The sequence below is a fragment of the Pseudochaenichthys georgianus genome, chromosome 11 (genome assembly GCF_902827115.2).
Source record: "Pseudochaenichthys georgianus chromosome 11, fPseGeo1.2, whole genome shotgun sequence".
Lineage (NCBI taxonomy): Eukaryota > Metazoa > Chordata > Actinopteri > Perciformes > Channichthyidae > Pseudochaenichthys > Pseudochaenichthys georgianus.
In genome coordinates, this window is record NC_047513.1 from 6,290,181 (window position 1) to 6,305,106 (window position 14,926).

General features: G+C 41.7%; 1 protein-coding gene across 2 annotated transcripts; it reads right to left on the reverse strand.

The window, feature by feature from the left end:
* Positions 1-8,702: 8,702 nt before the first annotated feature.
* Positions 8,703-14,641, reverse strand: tekt2 (tektin 2 (testicular)). Of its 2 annotated transcripts, none has more exons than XM_034094211.2 (10): positions 14,417-14,641; positions 12,159-12,318; positions 11,893-12,018; positions 10,688-10,893; positions 10,460-10,603; positions 10,201-10,315; positions 9,864-9,971; positions 9,596-9,739; positions 9,370-9,449; positions 8,703-9,032 (listed from the first exon to the last, which is right to left on the reverse strand). In XM_034094211.2, exons 2-10 carry the CDS (start codon positions 12,312-12,314, stop codon positions 8,831-8,833), a joined length of 1,281 nt encoding a protein of 426 aa, XP_033950102.1. In that variant the 5' UTR covers positions 12,315-12,318; positions 14,417-14,641; the 3' UTR covers positions 8,703-8,830. The 2 variants fall into 2 exon arrangements, with proteins under 2 accessions (XP_033950102.1, XP_033950101.1); XM_034094210.2 differs by having other exon boundaries at positions 12,159-12,321.
* Between the last annotated feature and the right edge of the window lie 285 nt (positions 14,642-14,926).

Below are 14,926 nucleotides of genomic sequence, written 5' to 3' on the forward strand. Positions count from 1 at the left end.
GAGGGAAAAAGCGTGTCATGCAGTTTTTTCTGGAAAACTCAATTACACAGAGAAAGTACATAATTGAACTCAAAGCAAGTTACACACAATCAGGAAAATATATATTTGTGTTCAAATAAATAAATAGAAACATTAGAGGCTATTCAAAGAGCTGCTGACCGGGTAAGATCATTCATGTAAATGATGATTGTACATATACGCACACCTTGGTGCAATTGTGGTTTATTAGGCGTTAATCGCAATTCAGCTTAAACGGATGAAATGTTATGTGAAAAAAAAGGAATGAATGTATTTTATGTGGATAAATTGTTATGTTATAAATTGTTATGCTATAATATATAGATGAACTCAGACGATTGCTAAAAAACATCAGGTAGGATTTTCTGTGAAATGGCAAGATGGGTGGAAGAGGGGGGACGGGTGGCATGGGAAAGGGATTCCCTATAGGCCTACTGTATATATATCTTTTTTCTATCTTTTTTTTTTTCTTTCTTTTTCTTTTTGTATTGTCTATATCAGTGGTTCTCAACCTTTTTACACCAAGTACCACCTGAGAAAATAGTTGGCTCTCCAAGTACCACCATATGACCAATGTTAAAATACAGTCTATGTACAGTTCATGCAGGACTCGGAGGCAAATGTATTCATAACAACATTATTTATTGTCAGCAACAGCTACATGTACAAAGGGCAGTCCCTCTCCCCCTCCCCCTCCCCCTCACTCACACACACACTCTCACACACACACACACACACACACACACACACACACACACACACACACACACACACACACACACACACACACCACAAGTGAGAACATAAAGAACAAAATAATAACTTATTCTCACACAACAAATGACAACTGTACAGTACTTCAATCATACACACACACACTCAATGAAATGCAATAGCTTTCATAGCATGACCATAGTGACATATATTTCCAAAGCTCTATGTTGCAACATCTATACAGAAATACACACAAATAAACACATAAACAGTTATAAACAAACTGCTTAGAAGTTGGTGTGTCAGCTCAGTGTGATTCCCTCAGGCAGGCAGAGACTAACTGTCCCGCAACAACTCCGCTCTCTTTATATTCCCAGAGTCGTATTTTTAGCTTTTCATTTTGAAATATTTGAGGCCACACAAACACATCTGCCCCCCCCCACACACACACACACACACACACACACACACACACACACACACACACACCCACACACACACACACACACACACACACACACACACACACACACACACACACACACACACACACACACACACACAAACACATTGATGGAGAGTCCCTGTAGTCCCAAATTCAGGTCGTTTAAACGGGAGAAAATGTCTGACAAGTATGCCAACTGGCTGAGCCACACTGTATCATCAAACATATCTGATAAGGGGACGTTTTTGTCCTGTAAGAAGACTTTGACTTCTCTGTGCAATTCAAAACGCCTTGAAAGCAGTGGCGTAGCCAGGAATTATTGTGTGGGTGGGCCTGGAGAAATGTAGGTGGGCCAGGGGGAGACATATTAAGCGTGGGGTCTGAGCTGAAACTTCATTAATGATTTTTTAATGCACTAATAGAACATAAGCATAAATTAGCAGTGAAAACAAAAAACATAGGCACGGCGGCCTCAGAATGTGTAAAACTGACATCCACATAGGGATGGGTATCGTTAAGGCTTTAACGGTACTATTACTTTTATCGGGACAAAACGAACAGGCCTACAGGGAGGAGGTGAAACATCTGACAGACTGGTGTAACACCAACAACCTGATCCTGAATGTCGATAAAACAAAAGAGATCATTGTCGACTTCAGGAACAAAAAGCACCTGTCACCCACCACTCCACATCAACGGCACCGCAGTGAAGACTACAGACAGCACCAAGTTCCTGGGGGTGCATATCACAAGCAGTCTGACCTGGTCCACTCACACTACATCACTATTTAAGATGGCACAGCAGCGCCTACACTTCCTGCACAGCTCCCCCCTCCCATCCTCACCACGTTCTACAGAGGAACCACAGAGAGCGTGCGGACCAGCGGCATCTCCATCTGGTCGAGAGACTGCAACGCCAAAGACTGGAAGTGTCTGCAGAGAGTGGTCAGGACAGCAGAGAAGATCATCGGAGTTTCTCTCCCTCCCATCAGAGACACCGCTCAGAAACGCTGCCTGACAAAAGCCCAGAACATTTTAAAGACCCCACTCGTCCTCACTATGCTCTGTTCTCCCTGCTGCCCTCCGGCAAGAGGTTCCGCAGCATTAAGAGCAGAACAGCCAGATTCTGCAATAGCTTTTTCCCCAAGCCATCAGACTGCTGAACAGCAAGCAGACCAGTAACATAAAGATTACATTACGCTGTGGAAAGGGCACATATTTGTTATATAGTATGTCTATTTTATTTATATGTATAGTAAGTCTTTATATTTTAAACGCACACTTTATCTTTAATTGTATCTGCACCACGTCACTATTATCTATTTATATGTACAATTTTAGCAAGTTGTTATATTGTCCTGTTCCTGTAAGCCAGTACAACGACATTTCGTTTTAATAGTACACTCTGTGTCTCGTTGAAATGACAATAAAGTATGTCTATGTCTATGTCTTATCGATCCGGTCCTTTAACATTACTTTTATCGGTTCTTTTGGAGAAAAAAATAAGGTAAACTAACTTAACAAATTGTGAACAAAACTAACATTGCTTTTTATTTCAATTAAATACATAATATTTCACATCAAAAGAAACAACAATGTTTTAACAAATCGTATTAAATAATGTGATGACAGAACTGTAAACAGAATAGCTGAAACTTTAACAAACTAAATAACTCAGTTACCTCTAATCATAAACCCATGTTTGTATAATGTAGTTAACTCGGTGTGTCGCTGCTAGCATACAGAACACCTGACGTGGAAACGTTACTCGTGGACGGGGCTACAGAGCTGCTAGAAAGACAGTGGAACCCGGTGCATTCCTCTGTCTGGATGTGGAGCACTTTTGCTAAATGTTTAGACACATTGCTCGTGTTACCGCCCTTACATGCTAAACTCTTATTCCACTTTTGGTAACGAGCATTGTCCCCATCGACACGGCTATAGTTGAACCACACCTCGGAGCGCGTTCTCTCCGCCATCTCCTCCGTGTGTGTGTGTGTAAACTTCCCCGCCCCCTCGCACACAGACGGGGGATAGATCTCTTAAACGGAGTTGGCGACACTTAAACTGCAATGTAATGTTTGTGTAGCAATAATACATACAACATATATCGGGGGCACAGGTTGTTTATCCTTGACAGTCGCACAGTGGGCACACACTGAGTGTTTTCATATTCAGCCAATGTGAACACGCTAAACTGCAGACCTCAAGAAGAAATAATACTTTCATTCACTCACGGCAAAAGTTACTTTACTTACTATAACTCACGGTAAAAAAATGCACTCCCTATTCCATTGTCATGAAGGTGGAATCTAACTATATCCAGAATACGTTTTATTGGATCCAGGCTAGAAACATGTTTATTTCTGCTGTAAAGTTAGTTGGGCATTTTAACATGGGGGTCTATGGGAATTGCTCCTTTTTGCATCCATCCCCTGTCGGCCACTAGATGAACTGCAGTTTGTGGCACTTCCTTCTGGGCTTCCCGGCTCTGCGCTATGAAGCGCTGATTGGCTGTGGGTGGGCCAGACGTGCATGTGGGTGGGCCTGGGCCCACCCACATGCAGCTACGCCGCTGCTTGAAAGCACTTTCCCTCTTGATAGCCATCTTACTGCATCGGGCGGGCCTTTATGAAGTTCACACTCTTCACAGCAGAGTCCAGCACAGACTTCAAGCCATCGGGCATCTTCTTCACCGCCAGCGCCTCCCGGTGGATGCTGCAGTGTGTCCATCGCATATCCGGTGCGACCTCTTTGATCCGAGCTGCTACTCCGCTGTGGCGGCCAGTCATAGCCCTCGCGCCGTCTGTGCAGACTCCAACACACTTTTTCCATTCAAGTCCATTCTCTTGCACAAACGCGTCTCGGAGCTGGAATATGTGCTCAGCTGTTGTTCTGGTCTCCAGTGGTTGACAGAACAGAAAGTCTTCCTGAGCTGCACCATCATGTTCATATCTGACATAAACCATCACATTGGCCAAATCTGCAACATCAGTAGTCTCGTCCAGCTGGATGGAATAATAGCTACTACTTTTAATGCGCTCAATCAATGTATTTTTAACATCGTCTGCCATCTCTACTATTCTCCGTGACACAGTGTCATTTGAAAGTGACACCAAATGTAACTGTTTGGCAGCCTTCTCGCCACACATGATTTCTGTCATTTCTTTTGCGAGTGGGAGACAAAGTTTTTCGCCAATTGTGTGTGGTTTACCGGCTTTTGCAATGCGGAGGCTGGCACGATACGAGGCTTCCTGGGCCTTGACTATGGGTGTACAGCTGGATTGGATCGTTGACTTGCACTTATTCAGTAGATCACATTTTCTTGTAAAGAATTCCGCTGGCTTGTCTTGCAGGTGGGCGTGTTTAGTTGTAAGGTGCCGTTGGAGGTGCGATGGTTTCATAGAATTGTTACTTAACACTTCACCACAAATCACGCACTGTGGTCTGGGCTCATTATCTGTCCCACTGCAGCTGAATCCAAATTTAATGTAACCCTGGTTGTATTTCCGAACTGGTTTGTGTCTCTTTTTTATGGACTCACTTGCGCTGCTGCTGATGGAGTCACTCGCAGCTACGTTAGCAGCGTTAGCACTGGGCGGCGTTGTGGCTGCGCATATCACTGTTGCGTTGCTGGTGGAGCCTGCGCTTGCGCTCGCTTGACTGTCCTCCTCCTCATTCACTTGTTCCCTTTCGCCGGTAATGTTCTCCTCTGTACCTCTCTTCCGTATACCTCCCGTTTTGAGCCACGTTTTTAGCATAATTCAGCTTTCTTTCATAGCTTGCTTGCAACGTTCTAATCTTTCGCGGGTAGTATGGTAGTCATAGCCAGGGCCGCCTTAATGCACGGGCTGACCTGGGCTGAAGCCCAGGGGCCTACGGAGATCAGGGGCCTATCATGAGCCAATAAAAAAGTTTTAAAAAAAAATGTAATTTAAAAAAATTTTTTATTTCGGATGTTTTTAAAAAACATTTAAATAAACAAAGTCTTGGCTTTCAGAATATGAAACTTTTATATCCAAAATCACACGATAAATACATTTGTGAAGCTTGTAAAGGGAAGATGACAGCTCTCACTCGCCACACACTCCTCCCTCCGGCTGACATTATGAATGTAAGGCGTTTAGTAATCATAGATAACACGGCAGGGTCCGTTACAGTTTGTTTTCATCTGGTTTCAAATAAACAAAGTCTTGGCTTTCAGAATATTGAAATTGTTTCGGGCAAATTCAGATGATAAATACAACTTTGAAGCTTGTAACGGCATAATTACAAGCGGAGAACGGAGTAACTTGACGTCACAGCAGGCACAACAACAGCCGGTGTTTCTCGTGAGTGTTTTCCCCGGGAAACAAACACAATACACACAAACGCAAAAATACACAAACACACACACTCGCGAGCTTCCCCCAGCTTCCCTCCGTAGTATTTTGATCATTTGCTCTGCTAATCAATCAGATCGATGGATTCCAGAGATTTTTCTCAAACATGATGACTCCGAAACAGTCAGTGGGCACCACTTAACAGCAGTGTTGGGCAAGTTACTTCCAAAATGTAATATATTACATATTACTCTCTTTTGAAAGTAATAAATTACATTACAAAATTACTGTCTCTGAAATGTAATGAGTTACACTACTTTAGTTACTTTTCTAGTTACTTTCACCAAAATAACCGCAAAAGAATGGCTAGGTATTTTAAATGCTAAAATGTAGTTTAGTGCAGCTCATTATACATCCAATGAAGGGCAATGTGGTATAGCATAACAACTGTGTAGGCCCTTAAGGCTACTAACAACTTGTATTACACGGCTTAGTTGAATACTCGATTCTGATTGTAAATTCTTAACATGTGACACGTTGTTAATACAGTAGTACAGACCACTGTCAAGGACTCTAATGAAGGTTGCTAAGGAGGATCAAGAAAGAGAAAGGAAAAGAGGTTAAAAGACGGAGCGCTGGACGTCAGATAAATCACCAGAAGAAGGCAGAGAGGAAGTGAATAATAACAGGACACGGAATGGTCTCTGTATTTTGTTTAGTATATGGCCGTGTACAGGCCCGGCTCCAGAACAAAATGACTCAGGGTGTAGTAGGTTTACATGAGCAATAGTGGCCGGCAACAGCAATGAAAAATAGCATTGATGGTCCCCAATGAACAGATTATGGCATTTGTTATGTTTTGAAACCAAGCCAGTGAGAACATTTCAAGTGAGTTAAAAGTGCAATCCTGAAATATTTCATACAGTCCAAAGTGGACTGTGGCAAAGAAAAGCACGAAAGCTTCAAAGCTGTACTGATAAATCAAATGAGAACATATTGTAAATCAAGGCAAATATTATTTGAACCAGCTCATGGTTTGAAATGGCAAACATTGAAAAGCAAAAGTATTATTAAAACCATGTAGCCTACTAAATCATCACTTTGGTCCCATCATATACTCTGGGAAGAGAATATTTACTGTGCTTGAAAACTGGATCACATCATCATGTGAGGTTGACTTTGTGACCTGGAGATCATTTCAGCTGCAACATTAGCTCGTTGATAAGCTTGGGATATGAGATCTTTTTGTAGCCATTCGTGGTGAAGGCATCTGTGCTATTGTATGCATTATTTTTGACCCAACATTTCTACAGGCATGGCAGAATATGGCACTATTTTCACATATTCTAGCCCTTGTCTATTTGTATACCACGAGCTGCAAAATGACCACCTAACCCCACTGTACAGGCGGGTACTTGTTTAGATATACCTGGGCAGGCTCTGTTTTGCCGTGGTATCCTGGCTGGCACCTGCGGGCCGCAGAGGGGCGGCGGTGTTTCGGGCAACGAAGAGTGCTGCTCCGGGGTTGAGGGCGGCGAGTCAGGCGGGAGTAAGCTAGTGTCCACAGCGGAGGGTCACGTGATGTCCCCATCTGACCTGTTGCTGCAGTCTGCAGTAGATGCAGTGTTGCTGGCGTTTAGTGATGGTTGCTTTAACCAAGCCTGAAGAGTAAACACCAGGTTTACTAATCTCCCCGCACAATTTGTCTGGTGTCGGGAATGTCTCGCTATGTTAGTACATTGTTAAAAAACAAAACACCATTTAATTTCGGGTTAAAATGTGTTGTAACTGCGTTACTGAGCATTGTAACGGGTAATATATTACCCACATTTCATTAGTAATGCGTTACATTACTTCGTTACAGCAAAAAGTAATATATTACTGTAACTCCGTTACTTTTGTAACGTGTTACACCCAACACTGCTTAACAGCCAATCAGAATGAGAATATGTTTCACATGTGACTTATTCAAATTGCGAGTGATTGAGTGACAGATGAAGGTTGTTTAGGAGAAAAAGTTTGAGAAGAGAAAGTTTGAGTGTGGCGCTCGGGAAAGGAAATTGTTGAGGGAAAAGGAGTTTCGAGACAAGCAGCTATTACAAAAAATGCCGAAGCTTACAGGTTATTTTAAACCTGTAGGCCGGGATGAGGAGGAAGGACGGATGAGTTCTGTACCGAGTGGAAGCGGTGCCGGCCTCGGAGCCAAGTAGGCCGCCTGGTTCTGATAGCGATGGAGTAGCGGGAGAGGAAAAACAGACAGGAGGGACATTATCTGTTGGAGGAGATGGAGAGGACGACGAGGACTTGCTACGTGGAGGGGAGCCAATGGCAACCGGACAAATACATGAGGGAGGCCCGCTACGTCACTCATCTGGAGGAGAGGACCAGGCGCGCGTAGAGCAGAGTGGAGAAGTGCCATCACCCCCACCCTGATCCACCTCCACTGGCTCCCAGTCAAGCACCGTATCACCTATAAACTCCTTCTTCTGACTTACAAATCCCTCCATGCCCTCGCCCCCCAATACCTGTCTGACCTTCTCCGCTACCACACTCCATCCCGGAAGCTAAGATCATCTGGACAGGATCTCCTCTCCACCCCCCGCACCAGGTTGCGGACTTTTGGTGACAGAGCCTTCAGTGTGGCATCCCCCACCCTCTGGAACTCTCTCCCCCCGAAATCCGCAGCGCCCCAACCCTGGACATTTTCAAAAAAGCCCTCAAAACGCACCTTTTTACCAAGGCTTTCCCCACTGTATAGTTAGTTTAATAGGTTTATTTTTCCACTACTTCCCCCCCCACCCCCTTAACCTGTCTGCCTTTTTTTTTTTTTTTTTTTCCCTACTATTACGCAAAAACTGCGGCATTTGTACAGATCCTTATGGGTACTACAATTAGTGAAGTGCTTTCCTCCGTGGTGAAACGAATCAGCACCACGGAGGAAAGCGGCAGAAAGTCACCTGGAGTTAAGGGAACGGGGCTGCGTTGCGTGCATGGCTTCCTTCTGCAGGTAACGGGGAGACATTACCTGCAGAAGGAATAATAATAATAAAAATATATATAATTTTTTTTTTTTTTTTTTTTAATATTTCAGATTCCTTCGCGTACCACCTAGCGGGAGCTCGCGTACCACCAGTGGTAAAAAAAATAGCATTAGCATTAGTTCTTTAGCAGCTAATGATAAATGAAGGATAATGAACTAGTGCTTGGATTGTAAGATCATTTTAATTGTCCCTATTTCTGACAGAATACTATCTGCAGGGTTAAAAACATGATGAAAAAGGTAATGTGTTATGTCCCTGTGCTTTCAAATAGGATACATTATGTCATGTGACTAAGCCAACAGCTGCAGGTTGCTCCTGCCGCTGGAGTTGGTGAGAGGAACCAGCAGCACGGGGGTCTTATCAGAGCAGGAGGGGGATGCGAGGCGGGTGCGGGTCGTCATGCTTCGTTGTTCCAGTGACAGGGCTTCCTGTTTCCTGGAGAGATCCTGCAGCATGCGGGAGTGATGGAGCTTCATCTTCTGCAGAGAGTGCCTGGTGAGCATGGTATGGGAGACACAAGTAGTTTAACGTGATTTATTTCCTTTCTGGCATCCAAAACAGTCCCACTATTATTTGTTAGACGTGTATTTTTCTATTTAGCTTCTGTGGTTTATTATCGGTTTGATATGCTGGGTTTAAAACATGTAGAGTACAAACTTAGGAGTCCATTCTCAGAAGGACTGCATCTGTATCATTGTGTGTGCTAAGATGTGTTTGACTCCCCGTTATGTGAAATCTTGCACGGAAAATATGTATTTTTTTTGCTCATGAAATTGGAGATAGCCTATTAGTTCCAATTGTTGATCATACAGACAAAATGCTGACTCACTGGGCTTCTGAGAGCTTCTGCTTCAAAGCCATTATTGTGGCCTCCAGCTGATGGACTTCATTAACAAGGCCATACTGCACCTGGACAAGGTAACAGAAAGGAAAATATGAAAGTAATATTAGTCCCAATAACTAAAACTGACCTGAACAATACTGTTGCTTTCACTGCTTCTGTTAAGCTGTTGCATTCTACATTGGGCACGCAACAGTGTGTGTTTTATAGAAACCTCGTCTCTGCAGAGGTCCATGCCAGGTCTGTTGGTCCTGTTCTCCAGACGGGTGTGAGCCAGTTTCAGGGAGGCAGTCTTCGCCTGCAGATCTGCATCCAGACCATGGATGTCGCTCTCCATTTCTGCAATTTCATCTTCAGTCTGCCGGCAGAACAAACACATATTTGACCTACTAGACACATGGCTGTTAAAGTGTGCGAAATGCCTGGATGCTTCATCTAAAATGCAGAACACAAAAACCTTTTGAAACGATTGGTTCACCCACATTTTTGATTTGCCACTCCAGCTCATCGCGGGCCTGCTCTTCATGGTGGTTACGCTTACGGAGAGCAAACTCTGTGGCACGGCGCTGAGAGTCCAACTCGTTCTGCAGCTGAAGGAAACAAGACAGGAAATAATGGATTGCAAAAGAGCCATATTTCACACTGTTGACCAATATCAACCAATTGTTCATTTAAAAGTTACTAAATGCAAAAATAATTGTTGTAAATGCTTTGTATTAAACGAGATACCACAATTTAAAAGTAACTAATCGGAACATAAGGCACTGTATATTTGCACTACAAATACTAAACTAGCAGGTGTAATTATAGTGCACACACCTGGGCTCTGGTGAGACTCGTGTCCTCCCTCATTTGCTGGGACACTTGCATGGCCTCCTGAGCACAGGCCACATTATACTGGCTGAACTGGAGCCATTCCTGGGGGGTGGAGGAACTAATAACAAAAGACAAACTTATGTCAGCATTTAAGCTTATCAGGCCAGAGAAAGTTAAAAAGAGGCATCATTAGCTTAAATCTAAGAGTTGTTGGCTGTTGACTACAGTTTTAGTAAAATGTAGAAATGGCACTACGCATTACCCTGGTGGTATGCGAATTGGGTTGGGTTTCAAGGAGATCTGAGGAGACTTTATAGTAAGTGACAGGCAGGACATATCAATGTCCAGGGCGTCCGTCTTGTTCTGGATATCACCAGTCAGCTTGTGGCGATTCTCCTGCAAAACACTGGGGGAAAAAACAATTGGTTAGTCGGGCCAAAAGTGAAAAGATCCTCCTGTTAATGTTGCATCCAATCATTCACACTCCTACCACAGGTGCTCGAAGGCCTTTTCTATGCGCTGCTGCAGAACTTGCTGCACTCTTTCAATCAGCTCCACTTCCTTTTTCAGCTGTACGTCCACGGGGTCATGGGCGAGCTCGAACCCTCGCCGGCTGTCCCTCAGCGTCAGGCACTCACTGCTGACCTCCAGGGGGACGGAGGTCGCAGCCAGCGCCTGCTCCGTCTGCTCCTTACACTGTCCCAACACACACCACACTGACACTGTCACCGCACTGCACTGCCAGACTCAAGGAACACCTCAACGCATCATTTAAGGCAGGGATGTCAAACTCAATTTCATCGCGGGCCACATTAGCATTATAGTTGCACTCAAAGGGCCGGTTGTAACTTTCAATCTCAATCTTTATTTATGTATATAGCACATTCAAAACCACCTCAGTTGACCAAAGTGCAGGGAACAAATATAAAATAACACAATAGGAGTAAAATAATAAAACAATAATTAACAACAAGATAAAAAGCACAATAACTATTATTGAACTTCATAATTAACTACGTCTGAAAGCAGAAGTCGAGGGCAATGCTCAGTGTGCATTTCACAAAATGAGATGCATTGTGGGACATGTAGTTTATGTACAACGTGTTACGTGCTTCTGTGAAGCGGCATTCAACCGTGTAATAAACACATTATATTATTTGCAAGCACTTGCGGGCCACATACAATGAAGTTGAGGGCCGGATTTGGCCCCCGGGCCTTGAGTTTGACACCCCTGATTTAAGGGTTTCTCTTTAGAATTTCAAATGTAATGATTCTAAGAATATGTCTAATTACTCCAAGGGAATAACACATATATATATATATATATATATATATACATTAGTCAAACAATTAAAGTGACACCCAAAAGCAAAGATAACTACTGTTCCTCTTTCATTAATACATCTGTGTGTTTTGATGGGAGATACTGAGCGTTTGAGATATCATAGAAATGTCTGTTTTCTCTCCACTTTAATGGAATTAGATGGCATTTCGTAATTGAGGTGCTTAAAGCGCCCCAAAAATACATTTGAAAAACTCAACACCAAACTTTGTTTTACCACGTTGCACTGTTGGAGCATTAGCACTACATAGAAGAGAAGCACAATAGGATTTACTGTGGGCATCAACTGTCCATCTGAAACATAATGACATATTTGTACTATTATGAACATAAAATGAGATACACTTGATTACCAGGGTCAGAGCATCCATCTCTTCATCCACTTTCTGTGCACAGGTTTCCAGCGTTTCCTTCCAGCGGGCAACATTCCACGCCCTGTCACTCAGCCTGCGAGAGGTATCGGTGTCATCACAGGTTGTCTGCAGAGAAAAGGGGAGAACGTGACTGGAGGGGGGTTGATTCAAAGTGGAATGTTTGGAGTTATAGTATATTCTTCATCTGGTGTAGTGACCCTGACTGTCTGGATTTCTGGTAAGCACCATCTCCAACGTGAACCCACCTTACAGTTGGTCTCGTTGCGTAGTGACCTCCCTTCCTGCCGGATCACATTGGAAACATACCGCTCATGCTCCGCTGTGGCAGACAGCTGCTGGTTGTTGCTGTTCCACTCTGACACACTGTGGCGCAGGCTGGGCTTTGCAAGGAGTGCAGACATCCTACTGCTGCAACATACAACACACTTAATAATAATAATATTACAGCAATACTGTAAATATTGCTGTAATGTTACAGTAACTTTTGTTGTTACTGTACAATATTTCGGGGTGAAAATATCAGGAGCAAGAGAAGAGAACCGCTGTGACATTTAACGGATTATTTAGGTTTATAAACGTTATTATTGCCGTTTTGTTTCCCCTAAAAGTTCGTATTTTATTTTGAGATTGAGTTGCAGTATTATATGGCTAATCAGCTTCAACAGTCAGCGGACCAAATGGAGGAGAAAGATTCTGAATGTCCTCAACCACCCAAATCGAGGACCAAGGATGTGTAAACAAGGATGTGTAACCAAGGATGAAATTGAGGCTCAACTGACCCTACCAGGCACACCAAGGCTCATCATGTTAGGTAAGGATTTGCTTTGACACTTTACTTTTGACGTGTAAAGCTGAACATGTATTTTAATTCCACATGTTTTGTGTGTGTGCTTCATACATGTATGATCTCTGTAGCATTTCATTGTTCAGTTTTGAAGTAGAAAACATTTTCAATGATATGCTGCCTTTTCCATTTTGTCCACTTCTCTTGCAGGGGACCCTTTTACTTTCACACAATTACAGAAGATGTACTGTAGTGATTTGATGTTGTGACCTCACTACTTGTGATTTTGTATTTTGATTGGTCTGTTGTATTTGAATCTGTCATGAACTGTTGTATTTATATCAGTTATGAACTGTTGTATTTATATCCGTTATGAACTGTTGTATTTATATCAGATATGAACTGTTGTATTTATATCAGTCATGAACTGTTGTATTTATATCAGATATGAACTGTTGTATTTATATCAGTTATGAACTGTTGTATTTATATCCGTTATGAACGGTTGTATTTATATCAGTCATGAACTGTTTTATTTATATCAGTTATGAACTGTTGTATTTATATCAGTTATGAACTGTCCCATTTTACTATGTTTTTCATTATTGAACTTAATATTGAAATGAAATCAATAAACATATTTTATTTAAATTGTATCCCAGTTTTTGTTTATCGTTTCAGGTAGCACCTATTGGAAATGAGACAAGGATCTAAAATTGGTTAAAGAGAAAACTGCAGTAATATACTGTTTTAATGCATACACTACTGTAAAATTATACTGTATACAGAACAGTAATGTATTGTTATTTCACAATACCAGTATTGTATAATCACAGTAAAATATTGTTTTTGAGATTACAGCAACATACACTATTACAGTAATATACAGGATCGCTACTGTAAAGTAAAAATACAGTAACTTGTTGGCAACTTTGCTGCCAGTAATTTACTGTAAAATCCCATGTATTTTTTTTTTACAGTGTGTAGTTAGTTATAAAGAGAGAGAGAGAGAGAGAGAGAATCCATATATATTTTATATACATTTAACAGAGCCATAATTAACAACTAAGTTACTTAATACATATTTACCTTTTTAGAGGAAAGTAATTAACTTGGAGACTCCATTTTGTAAGATTACATATTTGTACTTCAGTTCTTCAAATGTAAATAGCCTATTCTGCTACATTTGGTGGCTGGTTAATTTCTTAATTAATGATATAAATATGACTAAAAAAATCAATTTCAGCTTCTTAAAACTACCCAACATTGTATTTAGCACATCTTCAGTATCACTTTGAATATTACAATTGTATTGAATACGTTAACTTTTAACTGTGACAATGTTAACTCACTTGGAGATAGGCCTACTTGCTGCTACCATACAGGCACAGTTCATATAACGAAGTCTAGTATGGAATGCAGGACACGTATGGGCCGTTAGACATTCGGTTGTAGGACAATGACAACTTTTGACAGATAGATGAAGATGACGCGGTAGAATCACGTTAAAGTAAAAGGGACGACAAATAAATGAAACCAACAAATAACACTGTTGCCATAAAACTGCTCCTTAAGTGCCATTATTTTTCACAGGGCCATAAAGTGTAGTTACTCCTACAACTACCACCATTAGCTACTACTGCTCTTAGCAAACTTGAAACACCGCGAGAAACTTTCAAATCTCATTCTAATGTACATTTTTAGATCAAATTAACTCACCGATATTCTAGAATGTTCAGATAGTCAGCGCGTGCTGATGCTTCAGGACGAAGTTTCTGTAGCAACGTCTCCAGGCAACGGGCCGATACAACGCTCGAGTAAAAGCTTTAATAATTGAAATGCTGAGGCAACGTTAATAACGCCATTATTTTACACCTTCAGCAAACTAAGTACTCTACGTAAAAGGTAAGTTACAAATATATCTTATTTATCTACTGTTGAATGTTTAAAATGAACAACAATAGTGAAAAAGATATACAGGAAATGTCGTCATAAGTAAAAATGTGCTTCAAATTTGCTAGTTGGTATATTTTTAATATTTAGCTTATTATCCTGACTTTGTGACATAATGTGGTGTCGAAAAAAACGTTATATATAAAATTGTAAACATGTTTATATGTAAAAACCAAAAACATAAGCCAGAAAATATTCCAAGTAAGGTATCTTGATAGCTGTTCAAAGGTAACTAGAAATACATAAAACATAGACATCTGCAATAAACAACACTCA